Source organism: Pagrus major, chromosome 1 (assembly GCF_040436345.1).
Source record: "Pagrus major chromosome 1, Pma_NU_1.0".
In the NCBI taxonomy this organism is placed as follows: domain Eukaryota; kingdom Metazoa; phylum Chordata; class Actinopteri; order Spariformes; family Sparidae; genus Pagrus; species Pagrus major.
The window spans coordinates 304,791-319,755 of record NC_133215.1 but is presented as its reverse complement, the minus strand read 5'-3'; the positions used below and the strand labels follow the sequence as shown (position 1 = coordinate 319,755).

Here is a 14,965-nt window from a genome sequence, read left to right as displayed (position 1 = left end):
GTTGACCTGTGACAGACAATTCATTCATTAATTATTAGGTTTATTAGGGTTTCTTATATCCACAGCGTCATCACCGAGCAGCCGACAGGAGCCGAGCAGCCGACAGGAGCCGACAGCAGCCGACAGGAGCCGAGCAGCCGACAGGAGCCGACAGGAGCCGACAGGAGCCGAGCAGCCGACAGGAGCCGAGCAGCCGACAGGAGCCGACAGGAGCCGAGCAGCCGACAGGAGCCGAGCAGCCGACAGGAGCCGAGCAGCCGACAGGAGCCGACAGGAGCCGACAGGAGCCGAGCAGCCGACAGGAGCCCCCCCCCTCCTCTCAGCATCATTCCCGGTCAGAGGACGTGAGGATGAGCCCGCTGCCCGCCGCTCTGTGACGGAGGAGGTTGAGCAGAAAGACCCGGACCCGGAGCAGAACCTGGTGAGTCTCATCGGCCGTGATCGGCTCTTATCGCATTGATTCTGACGTGCTATCGACGGATCGGAGCTGTGATCGATCCGCGGACCGTGACGCTCTCTGCAGCTTCACGGCGATGACGTCATCAGCGGTCAGACCGCACAGACCCTGACGGACGTGGCTGATCAGCTGATCGATAGACCGAGTGTGTGTACGGGCCTGAGCACACACACACGCACACACACACACTGTGCAGAAATGACTGCATGACGTAATGCTACCAGACTCTGTGCGTGTGTGTGTGTGAGGGGCTGAATACACATCCTCACATGTGATGTAATAACGTGTGGGTCACGTGATCACAGATGAGATGATGTCATGAGATAATTTGCCATCATTCCCTCTGACATCAGTACCTGATGATCAGACAGCTGGAACACACCTGTGTGACGTCTTAAAGGGACAGTCACTGTTTCTGAAGTGTGTGTTCATCCACAGTCAGTGTGTTGTGTACAGCACAGCCTCGTCTGGAGATGTACAGGTGTGTACAGGTGTGTACAGGTGTTTACAGGTGTGTACGGGTGTGTACAGGTGTTTACAGGTGTGTACAGGTGTGTACAGGTGTGTACAGGTGTGTACAGGTGTTTACAGGTGTGTACAGGTGTTTACAGGTGTGTACAGGTGTTTACAGGTGTGTACAGGTGTGTACGGGTGTTTACAGGTGTTTACAGGTGTGTACAGGTGTTTACAGGTGTGTACAGGTGTGTACGGGTGTTTACAGGTGTTTACAGGTGTGTAGCTGTATAACTTCTGTATTCCTACACGTTCTGTATCAAACGTGGACGTAGTGACGCCACCTACAGGTCACTGAAGAGGCCGATGTGACGCTCATTGCGGCAGTCCCTGACCCCGCCTCCTGGATAGGTGAGTGGGTGTGGTTACTGTCACTCAAAGTGGCCACGCCCCTCATTATGTCCACCTTTATTTAAAGCAGTGAGTTGTATCAGAGCTGTTGTGATCACACATGGAGATGTCCCTAGGTGTGACTGGAGGCCTTGTTGGCTGAGTAATTCCACCTCCGTCTCCTCGTGACTGGTCCAAACGTCGCCCGTGGACGTCTCTGTGGTTTGTAACATCCTGGAGGCGGCGCTGTTGATCTGATCTGAGGACACAGAGACGGAAGTACAGCTTCAGACTTCATGTGAGGTCACGTGATGACGACTCCCAAGACCGATGGATGCTTGTGTGATCCAACACTGTGTCATGTTACCTGAACAGGAAGTGTTCGGTGCTGCTCAGACTGAAGCTCCAGCACACTGTGGGTAGTTCAGAGGGCGTGGGAGGCCAGAATGTTCACTATAAACCTGACGGACTGCACCTTTAAACCCCTCAGGTGAGACTCGTCTGTGGAGTCACGTTGACCCGACCATCACTGGGCCCTGAGCCTTGTTGAGAAACACTGAGTCCTGTGTGTGTGTGTGTGTGTGTGTGTGTGTGTGTGTGTGTGTGTGTGTTTGTGTGTGTGTGTGTGTGTGTGTGTGTGTGTTTCTTCGTGAGCGTGCTCACAGCGTGGAGGGGGACTGGTTTCCATGGTTACGACTCATTTGGCAGCAGAGCTTGAAAACGAGGTGAAAGAAAGAAGAGACACGACATCACATGGTCACAGTAATCTGATTACTCTACACACAAACGTCAGTTACATCCTGACACCCCCCCCCCACACGACCCCCACTCTGTCTCCTAGCAACAGTAACCATGTTCAGTTCTGTGGGCAGCAGAGTGTGATGTAAAGGCTGGCTGTGTTACCATGGCGATGCCCTCTGAGTGTGTGTGTGTGTGTGTGTGTGTGTGTGTGTGTGTGTGTGTGTGTGTGTGTGTGCGCGTGTGTGTGTTTTAAAGGAGTAGTCAGTCAGTTATGAATAAAGTTTAAACATTCAAACTGAACAAACATTCTGCTGAGTGAAGAAACAGTGTTGATGCCATAGACATGTATACACAGACATATATACACAGACATATATACACAGACATATATACATAGACATGTATACACAGACATGTATACACAGACATGTATACACAGACATATATACACAGACATATATACATAGACATGTATACACAGACATATATACACAGACATATATACACAGACATATATACATAGACATATATACATAGACATGTATACACAGACATATATACATAGACATGTATACACAGACATATATACACAGACATATATACATAGACATGTATACACAGACATGTATACACAGACATATATACACAGACATATATACACAGACATATATACATAGACATATATACATAGACATGTATACACAGACATGTATACACAGACATATATACATAGACATATATACATAGACATGTATACACAGACATGTATACACAGACATATATACATAGACATATATACATAGACATATATACATAGACATGTATACACAGACATATATACACAGACATATATACACAGACATATATACATAGACATGTATACACAGACATGTATACACAGACATATATACACAGACATATATACATAGACATATATACATAGACATGTATACACAGACATGTATACACAGACATATATACACAGACATATATACACAGACATATATACATAGACATATATACATAGACATGTATACACAGACATGTATACACAGACATATATACATAGACATATATACATAGACATGTATACACAGACATGTATACACAGACATATATACATAGACATATATACATAGACATATATACATAGACATGTATACACAGACATGTATACACAGACATATATACACAGACATATATACATAGACATGTATACACAGACATGTATACACAGACATATATACACAGACATATATACATAGACATATATACATAGACATATATACACAGACATATATACACAGACATATATACATAGACATGTATACACAGACATATATACACAGACATATATACACAGACATGTATACACAGACATATATACATAGACATATATACATAGACATGTATACACAGACATATATACACAGACATATATACATAGACATGTATACACAGACATGTATACACAGACATATATACATAGACATATATACATAGACATATATACATAGACATGTATACACAGACATATATACACAGACATATATACACAGACATATATACATAGACATGTATACACAGACATGTATACACAGACATATATACACAGACATATATACATAGACATATATACATAGACATGTATACACAGACATGTATACACAGACATATATACACAGACATATATACACAGACATATATACATAGACATATATACATAGACATGTATACACAGACATGTATACACAGACATATATACATAGACATATATACATAGACATGTATACACAGACATGTATACACAGACATATATACATAGACATATATACATAGACATATATACATAGACATGTATACACAGACATATATACACAGACATATATACACAGACATATATACATAGACATGTATACACAGACATGTATACACAGACATATATACACAGACATATATACATAGACATATATACATAGACATATATACACAGACATATATACACAGACATATATACATAGACATGTATACACAGACATATATACACAGACATATATACACAGACATGTATACACAGACATATATACATAGACATGTATACACAGACATATATACATAGACATGTATACACAGACATATATACACAGACATATATACATAGACATGTATACACAGACATATATACACAGACATGTATACATAGACATATATACATAGACATATATACATAGACATGTATACACAGACATATATACACAGACATATATACATAGACATGTATACACAGACATATATACACAGACATATATACACAGACATATATACACAGACATATATACATAGACATGTATACACAGACATATATACACAGACATATATACATAGACATGTATACACAGACATATATACACAGACATATATACATAGACATGTATACACAGACGCCTCACTGAGCGCTGGACCGTACGTCGACGTCGCCGCCATATTGGAGGAGGCAGATCAGCTGTGAACTAACACAAGTGAATGGAGTGAACTTTAGAAAGCTCCTTCTACAAAGTGCTATAAGTTAATGTCTTTCATTTACACATTCACACACGTACGAATATATTCAGGAAACAGACAGGAACCAAAAACAACGTCTGTAACGTCCTCTGATGATTATAAACGTTAACTACTCCTGACATGTTCAGTTTACAGGTGGGCACCAAACCACCGGGTGTATTTTATAATGTTTTTATGTGTTTACAGCTGCCAACGTATGTAACGCTGCTACTGTGATGATACATGACGGTTAAATATTGAATCTGTGTCTATAATAACCAGATCCTGACATGTAAATGTGATGTCTGTCTACCATACTGTCAACTTAAATATGGACAACTGACTGCATAATATATTAATCAGAATCAGACACTTCATTAATCCCCGACGGGAAATTGCTTGCGTTACAGCTGCTCCCATTCAAAGTCAAGAATATGCAGAAAAATAGTAATAATAACAATAATAATAATAGTAATAATAACAATAATGATAATAGTAATAATAACAATAATGATAATAGTAATAATAATAATAATAATAATACAAACTATAGCCTATATATAGTGCATATTTATAAAAGTAGCCTACTGCAACTTTACTTTTTTTTTTTACCATGTAATGTTATTTTATACAATATCATATTTTATAATGTTCTGTCATGGAGTTTATCACTTCACTGCTAAAAGAAAAGACAGCAGGCTCACTGCCAGTTGCAGTTTCTTATCTTGATTTGCGGACTTTTTAATTATTTGTCTGGATCGCATCCCCCAGCCATGCCTGCGCCTCCCGACCACGGCCACACCCCCCGACCACGGCCACGGCCGCCACGGGTCACGTTATGTACATCACGGTTGTTGCCAGTTTTGGATCAAACAAGACAGACCGCCGGTCCAAACATGATGATCCTCCCTCGCCACCCTATCAACTACAAGTAGGCTACGGTTCACTGTAGATATCTGGGTTGCCAGGTCAGACGCTCAGTCAATTCAGTTTGCGATGCGTCAGTCTGGGGGCCCCCTAGTAGCCGCGGGGCCCTAAGCAGCCACTTAGTTGTCTTATAGGGAGGGCCGGCTCTGTATGGCGCCCCGTTGTTGTGGAGCTACCTGTGAATTCTGGACATATTCGACAAATGACAGCTTGAATGATAAAAACAATGATTGTGACAGCAGTTTAAAACTGTCCTGACTGTATCTGAAGACAGAAGGTGGAGGTTTCCTCGTTCACTTCAGCAGAGTCAGAGGAACTGCAGATCTGCAGCTCCATCTTTAATCACAGTTTACTGATGATTTCTATCAGTGATAATAACGTCTGAACTCAGTGACATAGGCAGTCAAACTTCCACTTTCTCACACATCTCTGGATTTTATACTGAAGTTTGTGTTCAACATTTCTCAGCTCTGACTGTCTTGTTGATGATGTCATCCCGTCTGTGCTGCCACCTGGATGAGACAACAAGCTTCATGTCGTCCAGCAGCTGTGATGTCAGCAGACGTCCACTCACAGAGTTTGAGCTCACTCGTGGGTTGATGTTGAGTCTAAACCTCACTGAAAAATGTCATGAGGAAATTTTGGTTCTGAATCGTTGCTACATAAATAAAACTGACTTGAAGTCCTGGAGGATTCAGTTGTGTCCCACTGTCCTATCGTTCAGTCCACGAGGGCTCTCTGGAGGACATTTCAGCCTTTTAATGGACACTTTCTATCAGGCTGCACTTCTGCCCGAATACCCACAGTTCATAGTGTTGGACCATTAAATGCAGGGTTACCGTGGGTTACAGCGATGATCCGGATGCTCTCATGATTCTTTATGCAACGTTTTTTATCGACAAGCGTTCATTTTCTAAGTCACGACCAAACGTGACGTTTTCTACAGAACTGATTGTCTCAGGAACGTGAGGAATGTGGTGGTCTGATGGTCTCTCTCCCTCTCTCTGTCTCTACAGGTGAGCCATGCCGTTGGTGAAGCGGATTATTGAACCCAGATATCTGTGTCGCGGCGCTCTGCCTGATGGGGTCGCCAGTGAGCTGGAGTGTGTCACCAACAGCACGCTGGCTGCTGTCATCAAACAGCTGGGAGGACTCAGTGAGTGCTGATGTCATCACTGATGACCTCATGTTATCAACTGTCTGTTGATAACATGAGGTCTGTCCGTGCTGTCTGTTCATAACATGAGGTCTGTCTGTTGACAACATGAGGTCTGTCCGTGCTGTCTGCTGATAACATGAGGTCTGTCCGTGCTGTCTGTTGATAACATGAGATCTGTCCGTGCTGTCAGTTGATAACATGGTCTGTCTGTGCTGTATGTTGATAACATGAGGTCTGTCTGTTGATAACATGAGGTCTGTCCGTGCTGTCTGTTGATAACATGAGGTCTGTCGATAACATGAGGTCTGTCCGTGCTGTCTGTTGATAACATGAGATCTGTCCGTGCTGTCTGTTGATAACATGGTCTGTCTGTGCTGTCTGTTGATAACATGAGGTCTGTCTGTGCTGTCTGTTGATAACATGAGGTCTGTGCTGTCTGTTGATAACATGAGGTCTGTCTGTTGATAACATGAGGTCTGTCTGTGCTGTCTTTTGATAACATGGTCTGTCTGTGCTGTCTGCTGATAACATGAGGTCTGTGCTGTCTGTTGATAACATGAGGTCTGTCTGTTGATAACATGAGGTCTGTCTGTGCTGTCTGTTGATAACATGAGGTCTGTGCTGTCTGTTGATAACATGGTCTGTCTGTGCTGTCTGTTGATAACATGAGGTCTGTCTGTGCTGTCTGTTGATAACATGAGGTCTGTCTGTGCTGTCTGTTGATAACATGGTCTGTCTGTGCTGTCTGTTGATAACATGAGGTCTGTCTGTGCTGTCTGTTGATAACATAGTCTGTCTGTGCTGTCTGTTGATAACATGAGGTCTGTCTGTGCTGTCTGTTGATAACATGAGGTCTGTGCTGTCTGTTGATAACATGAGGTCTGTCCGTGCTGTCTGCTGATAACATGAGGTCTGTGCTGTCTGTTGATAACATGAGGTCTGTCCGTGCTGTCTGCTGATAACATGAGGTCTGTGCTGTCTGTTGATAACATGGTTTGTCTGTGCTGTCTGTTGATAACATGAGGTCTGTCCGTGCTGTCTGTTGATAACATGGTCTGTCTGTTGTTGCCGACGTGCAGGTCGTCATGCGGAGGACATCTTTAGTGAGCTGTTCACGGAGGCCAACAGTTTCTACCTGAGGATGAACAGTCTGCAGGAGAGAGTCGACCTGCTGGCAGTGAAGGTCACACAGCTGGACTCCACCGTGGAGGAAGGTGGATAAAATACATCCCTCCATCCATCTTGCATCCCTCCATCCATCTTCCATCCCTCCATCCATGGATCCAAACTCAGGCTCCATTTAACCGTCCCTCATTGAAACATCCAATAATATCTGAATTATTTTCTTGGGGCAACAACTAACCTCCAACCTGAAGGGAAGAATCCAGCTCTTTGAGGTAAAAACAAAGGAGTCAGCAGCTCTCAGTCTGACACCACGGTACAACAAACGTCCCTGGTCCACCCTACAGATACAAAGAGAGGTAACCAGACCAAACGCTGGTCTCTACTGGAACAGGCCATCACCTACAAACAAAATCAGTGACAAGGCACAATCTTGGTGCTTGTCCAATCAGAAAAAGCCCTCAGTCTGATTGGACAAGCACTTATTGCGCAGCACCTCATGGTTGCACAAGATACCCAGAGGGACATGGTCCTAAGGTCACAAAACAAATGTGACTGAATGACCAAACTCCAAAGACCCCTCCGGTACCCCTGCAAGACCAGAGAGGTGGTCCACTGAAATCACATCACTCCATCTGAATCAGAGCTGCTGCAGTCCAAATCATCTTTTCAGCACCTGGCCATAATCTGTCCCATGAAGGCCGAGCACTAGTTTATTAAAAATGGAAACACTGACCGCAGTTGACGTTCACAGGCAAAGTTATCGAGCTACACGGGACATCGGAGAGACATTTTAACCAAGACAGCGCTACGATATCCAGAGCCTGGGTAAGGCTGATGCAGGACTTGAGATTATCCCAGTCAAGGTTTGGTTCTCCTCACCTGTTGACTAAAGGCTCAGCCCTAACATCCACGACTCCTCTGAAGGTTTGGCAGAACCAGTTTGAGACTGACTCAAAGTCAAACTCCCTGAACTCCTGCCACACTGAGTTTCTGCTTTAGGAACTGTTGAAGACCTAAGATGTAGTAGATACAGGTACACATCTGTGATGAATGAAGACTACCCTGACTAAACAAGTGCAACATGTCTGACCTTCTCAGTATGATTCCAAAGAATTACTTCAACAAGTAGGCTTTGATTTACGCTACTGGGCTCAGATTGTCTCAGAGAGGGAAGCTGAAGACGTTGCAGACGTTTGGGTTTATCACCTGTTCCAACAGACAACCAGGTGGTAACCAGTTTGACTCTGCTTCTTTGTGTGTACATTTCCTGTCTCGACATTAGTTTCCATAGTCAAGTGTCAACATGGACCCACCCCCGACTGTCAGCAGTATCATTCATGCAGATGTTGGGCAGCTGCTGTTTTTTGGGGGCTAAGGTCACCAGGTGCTTTCAGAAGCTCCTTCACAGTGTCAGTTCTCCAACACATCCACCTCCGCTGGACACCCAACAGGCAGCATACCATCATGCCTGCCCCTGCGCGTGGTCAGCCTGCATGCAGCTGGCTAGATGTTTTTTGGGGGGCTGAGGTCTGTCCTACTGGTTTGAGGCCTCTGTAAATGTTTTCTGGGGGTGAGACGACCCTCCTGTCTGTCTATAAGGTCCCTTAAATTTGATCATTTAACAGGCCTGAGGTCAACAAACTGCACGCTGCCTCTATGTTCAGGCTCTGTACCCGGAGAAACACAAATGATGTTGTGTCTGTTTCTGTCCATGAACAACGAATCAGCACAAGTTATATTAATGCCAAAAACTTCAAAAACATGAATGTTTATTACATCCAACGGCTCCACTGTGTGGTGACAGTCGTGTGTGGGGTGCAGTGTCTCTGCAGGATATCAACATGAGGAAGGCCTTCAGGAGCAGTACCATCCAGGACCAGCAGGTGGTGTCACGGAGCTCCATCCTCAACCCAGTGCTGGAGATGTACCAACACTGTGACAAACCACCGCCCCTCAACATCCTCACACCCTACAGGTCAGTTTAAACTCCTCCCCTCAACATCCTCACACCCTACAGGTCAGTTTAACAATAACAGATTACAAATAAATATGTGTGTGTGTGTGTGTGTGTGTGTGTGTGTGTGTGTGTGTGTGTGTATGTGTGTGCAGGGACGATAAGAAGGATGGTCTGAAGTTCTACACCGACCCGTCTTACTTCTTCAGTCTGTGGAAGGAAAAGATGCTGCAGGCCACTGAGAACAAACGCAAAGAGAAGAGACGACAGAAGGTTCATCTGTCTGTCTGCCTGTCCGTCTGTCTGTCTCTCAGTATAAAGGTGTCTGTCTGTCTGTCTGTCTGTCTGCCTGTCTGTCTCTCAGTATAAAGGTGTCTCTCTGTCTGTACAGGGGCAGAAGCATGTGGAGGAGTCTTCAGGTCGGGAGGTGAAGAAGGTGACGTCTCTGATGTTCTGTCACAAACATCTCGTTCAATGAATTTATTGATCCATTGTTTTAATTTTCCGTCTTCTTTTTCTTCTTCGTCTTCTTCTACTTCTTCTTCTTCTTCTTCTTCTTCTTCTTCATCTACTTCTTCTTCCTTTTCTTTGTCTTCTTCTGTCTTCTTCTTCTTTGTCTTCTTCTTCTGTCTTCTTCTGTCTTCTTCTTCTTTGTCGTCTTCTTCTTCGTCTTCTTCATCTTCTACTTCCTCTTCTCCTTCTTCCTCATCTTCTTCTTCCCATAAAGGTTCGGAAAGCACGTAACAGGCGGCAGGAGTGGAACCTGATGGCGTACGACAAGGAGCTCCGCCCAGACGCTCGAGTAACACCGTCACCTTACCACACGTCCGACGGCTCGATGTCACCTGACAGGTGAGTACACCTGCACACTGATACCCAGAAACCGTGACATCTCACCTTCTGTTCCTCTTCGTCTGAGATGATCCTGGAGTCAAAATGTTTTTAACCCTTACCCAATCAGAGGGCTGACATGAATGTAAACATCAATCAGCTGTGATGACGACACTTCCTGTCCGTGTCCCTCCAGATCGGGGATGTCAGACGACCCCACCAGCTCCCACCACCATGACGCCCAGGGGCACGATGGGAAGGATCATGGGGCCATGGCAACAGGAAGTGGTCAGACTCAGTCATTGGACCGAGCGCTCCGACCCGCCTCCACTGCTGTTGCCACAGCAACCACCCGACAACACTCACTGGGTCGCAACCAGCCGCATCATCACCACCACTCGCCAATGGCAGGCTTGGCCAATCAGAACGGAGCACGGACCAACGAGGAGGCCAAGTACACACACACACACACACACACACACACACACACACACAGGGTCTCATTGTCTGACTCATGTTTGACCTTTGACCTCCATCTCTCCTCAGTGACCATCAGATCCCTCCAGCCCCCCCGCCGCCCCCTCCTCTCATGCCGTCAGCATTCCCCAACAGCTCCGCCCACGGCGCTGCCATGGCAACGCCACTGCACCCTGCAGCAGCCCCTGGTAACCAAGGTAACGGACATTTGTCTAAGTTAGTTTGTGTTACCACAGTCGAGGTGTGTACATGCAGACACCTCATTGGTCGCTGCTGTTGGTTGGAACGATGCGTCAGCACGGCCGCGGTACTGGAGCAGCTTCCTGTCTGATGAGTCTCGGAGGCAGCGGGTCGATCAGAACTCGTCACATTATCAAACTATTGTAACTTTGAATAAAAAAAAGGTTTCCAACTAAGTTCAAGCAGTTTGTTCCAATACGTGTGTTCATGAGACCTAAGATACCTGTTGAGTCGATCAATCACCAGCTGAGGTGACACACTGATGAAGGCGCTGTCATTTGCTGTAATACCAAAGATGTACACTAGGTGTCGGTGGCGACTTTCACGGAAAATATCACAAGTGGTGCACAGATAGTGACGCATACACCCAGCAGTGATTGGTCGGCCAGAGAGAGGAGGTGCTTTGTTAGTTGGTGTGATGTCGGACAGTGAGTAAGGGTTCTGTGGACCAGAGCGCCTCCCTCAGAACTGTGGTTGTGGGGAGAAGAAGTGAAAAGAAGTATGTTGCTGCTCAGTGAACTAACATCACGTCTCCATGTCCCGTTTATTATTTTCTTATTAAACCAGCTCAGTTAGGAGAACCCTCGAGAAGACACTGGGTTACATTAGTGGCAGCAGTGTTTCTCTTCCCACTGTTTCTTTTTTTTAACGGTGTTTTATACATATGAGGCTGAACAAAGCTGAGTTCAGTGCTGAGATGAGGACCTGGCACAGGGACGTATGTCGGTGGTAACAGGAGATAGTTTCCTCTGCAGGGTGACACAGCTGGAGATTCATGTCAGAGCAGCTACAGTGGTGAGCGAACACACAACTGCTGCCTTAAGACAACACTGAGGGGACATGCTGCCTCAGATTCATAAACAACGACGTCATCGTCCATCACGATGTTTCACTGTAGACATCGTCATACGCCGATTCATCAGACATCGCTCAACACTAGTATGTACATAACGTAACTTCACAGAAACCATTTATCAGTGTTATAGTTACTGCCTTCCCCGTCACGTGGTGCTGTTATGGAGGCGTGGCAAAGCTGCCAACTGACAGCTGACTGACAGGTGACACTTGATCTCTGGGAAGCAGTGAGGTCCAAAAATACACCTGTAACTGTCGCTTCAGGAACTCTTGCAGATTGCCTCTGTAACTGCATGTTTGTCAGTATATTGTTTCCATGTCTCTGTCATGTGTGTTCCTGCTCACTGATGAAAACACCATTTATAATTTATCTGTCTCTAGGTGGCGCTGCTGTTCTCTCGCGCCCCTACAGCCCATCACCTCCTCCGCCTCCCCCTGCTAACTATGTCCCCTCCCCCTCCCGGCCCGGAGGCCAGGTGCTGTCCTCGGCTGTTGCCGCACCTCCACTGCCCCCGGCGACAGACGGCAGGAAGCCGCCCAGTGGGCCAAATGTGCCGATTAACGACGCCCGCAGCGACCTGCTGGCCGCCATACGCAGAGGTCAGCTGATACACTGTGTTTACGAAGTTATGTAATGTCAGTACATCCAGAACTCACAGAACCAGAGTTACACACTGTCTCTGAGGTTATCTAGAACTCACAGAACCAGAGTTACACACTGTGTCTGAGGTTATCTAGAACTCACAGAACCAGAGTTACACACTGTCTCTGAGGTTATCTAGAACTCACAGAACCAGAGTTACACACTGTGTTTGAGGTTATCTAGAACTCACAGAACCAGAGTTACACACTGTCTCTGAGGTTATCTAGAACTCACAGAACCAGAGTTACACACTGTGTCTGAGGTTATCTAGAACTCACAGAACCAGAGTTACACACTGTCTCTGAGGTTATCTAGAACTCACAGAACCAGAGTTACACACTGTCTCTGAGGTTATCTAGAACTCACAGAACCAGAGTTACACACTGTCTCTGAGGTTATCTAGAACTCACAGAACCAGAGTTACACACTGTGTCTGAGGTTATCTAGAACTCACAGAACCAGAGTTACACACTGTGTCTGAGGTCATCCAGAACTCACAGAACCAGAGTTACGTGCTATCCCGTAGTCTAACCTGTTGGGGTTCTGGTTCCTCCTGGTATGCAGGGATCCAGCTGAGGAAGGTTCAGGAGCAGCGAGAGCAAGAGGAGGCCAAGAAACGAGAGCCAGCAGGAAATGATGTCGCCACCATCCTGTCGCGTCGCATTGCGGTGGAGTACAGCGAATCAGAGGACGAGTCTGAACCTGAGGACCAGGAGTGGTCTGACTGAGGACACATGGAGACAGAATCCAGATCCGTCCTGACAGAACCCTGGAACAGGACATAGAGTGACCGGAGTCCGTTCTGCCGGGACCATCAGCTGCTGATAGACAACAAAAGAAAAATGTTTAGATAACGGGAAACTCATTGATTATGTTACTTTATTATTTTATCGTGATTATTAAATGTTACACCGATGGTGAACATGTCACCTGCTGTCAGCGCCTCGCTCACACCGATGGTGAACATGTCACCTGCTGTCAGCGCCTCGCTCACACCGATGGTGAACATGTCACCTGCTGTCAGCGCCTCGCTCACACCGATGGTGAACATGTCACCTGCTGTCAGCGCCTCGCTCACACCGATGGTGAACATGTCAGGGAAAACCAAAGACTGATCAGTGATCAGTGATAAATGGGTCGTCCAGCAGGTGGCGCTCAGTCTGCTGTTTCACTTCCTGTTGTTGATCAAAACATTTGATGTCATTCTCAGTTTGGTGTTTAATTGATTTACTGTTTCGACTGAAAAACTGCACTTTGTCTTAAAAAAGAAAAATATTTAAACACATTATTGATTTGACTTTAAATACTTGTTCATTTGTATTTTTATTATATTTGAGTTTTTCTGAGTTTGTTTATTTTGTATCTTTTATAATTTCAGTTGTTCGTTTCAGTGACTTGTACATATTTGGTTTCCTCTTCGCGTTCCCGCTGCTGGTTTCAGCACCTGATCATTAGTTGCTATGGTAACCGGAGACTGGCCCGTTAGTGATCTAATTGGATTTTTTCCTTTATGTTCTTGAGTTTGAAGAGAAAGACAGAAGACGATCTGAGACATGTCTCTTCATTAATTATTGATGAAAGCATGTGACGTGAGCGCGGTGCAGATAAATATTGATCATTGATTTGAAGTGATGACATCAGCGCCCTCTCTAACCGTTTCATCCATTGTTGTGATGTCATCGCTACCACTGCTGATGTAAACAATGTGGCAGAGAAAAAAAGGGGCGTGTACTTCCTGTCCTGTACCATCTGTGATTGGTCATAGAGATTTGTTGATTTATTGATTATTGATCTGTGCTGTGTGTTCTCGGCTCTGTGATTTGCATGTTGGTGGTAAAATAACAAACGACTGTGAAATATTCTGTCTTCAAAAGAGAAAACTTTATTGACACAAACGAGCTGTCGGCCATGTTGTTTTGTCTCATTTAGTGACATGAGCTGATGTTTAGTTGATTATTTTTAAATGACAGTATGTATTGATTAAACAGTTCCTACACATTTATCTTCATTTGAATGAATAAATTGTATCATTTGAAACTGTGGATGAAATAAAACTGTCAGTAGTGACAGCAGGTCAGAGCAGCGAGTTCCTCGCCTTCATTTGAGTTTGAGGGTCCGGTCCAGTCCAGTCCTGTGGAGTCCGAGCAACACTGAGCTGGAGTCATCTTAGGT

General features: G+C 45.0%; 1 protein-coding gene across 3 annotated transcripts; it reads left to right on the top strand.

Moving 5' to 3' along the window:
• The first annotated feature begins 209 nt into the window (after positions 1-209).
• On the top strand, positions 210-14,881 carry LOC141012034 (actin-binding protein WASF3-like). Of its 3 annotated transcripts, XM_073485605.1 has the most exons (11): positions 210-421; positions 6,526-6,665; positions 7,748-7,882; positions 9,615-9,768; positions 9,903-10,020; positions 10,139-10,183; positions 10,475-10,599; positions 10,775-11,032; positions 11,125-11,252; positions 12,532-12,750; positions 13,358-14,881. In XM_073485605.1, exons 2-11 carry the CDS (start codon positions 6,533-6,535, stop codon positions 13,519-13,521), a joined length of 1,479 nt encoding a protein of 492 aa, XP_073341706.1. In that variant the 5' UTR covers positions 210-421; positions 6,526-6,532; the 3' UTR covers positions 13,522-14,881. The 3 variants fall into 3 exon arrangements, with proteins under 3 accessions (XP_073341706.1, XP_073341631.1, XP_073341552.1); XM_073485530.1 differs by lacking the exons at positions 210-421; positions 6,526-6,665; positions 7,748-7,882 and adding an exon at positions 7,896-8,065 and having other exon boundaries at positions 13,358-14,880; XM_073485451.1 differs by lacking the exons at positions 210-421; positions 6,526-6,665; positions 7,748-7,882 and adding an exon at positions 7,896-8,618 and having other exon boundaries at positions 13,358-14,880.
• The last annotated feature ends 84 nt before the right edge of the window (positions 14,882-14,965 follow it).

Coding starts and splice junctions, on each gene's coding strand:
- LOC141012034 (XM_073485605.1), top strand. CDS start 6,533: ATGCCGTTGGTGAAGCGGATTATTGAACCCAGATATCTGTGTCGCGGC. Junction 10,600..10,774: donor GGCTCGATGTCACCTGACAG/GTGAGTACACCT, acceptor GTGTCCCTCCAG/ATCGGGGATGTCAGACGACC. Junction 11,253..12,531: donor AGCAGCCCCTGGTAACCAAG/GTAACGGACATT, acceptor ATCTGTCTCTAG/GTGGCGCTGCTGTTCTCTCG.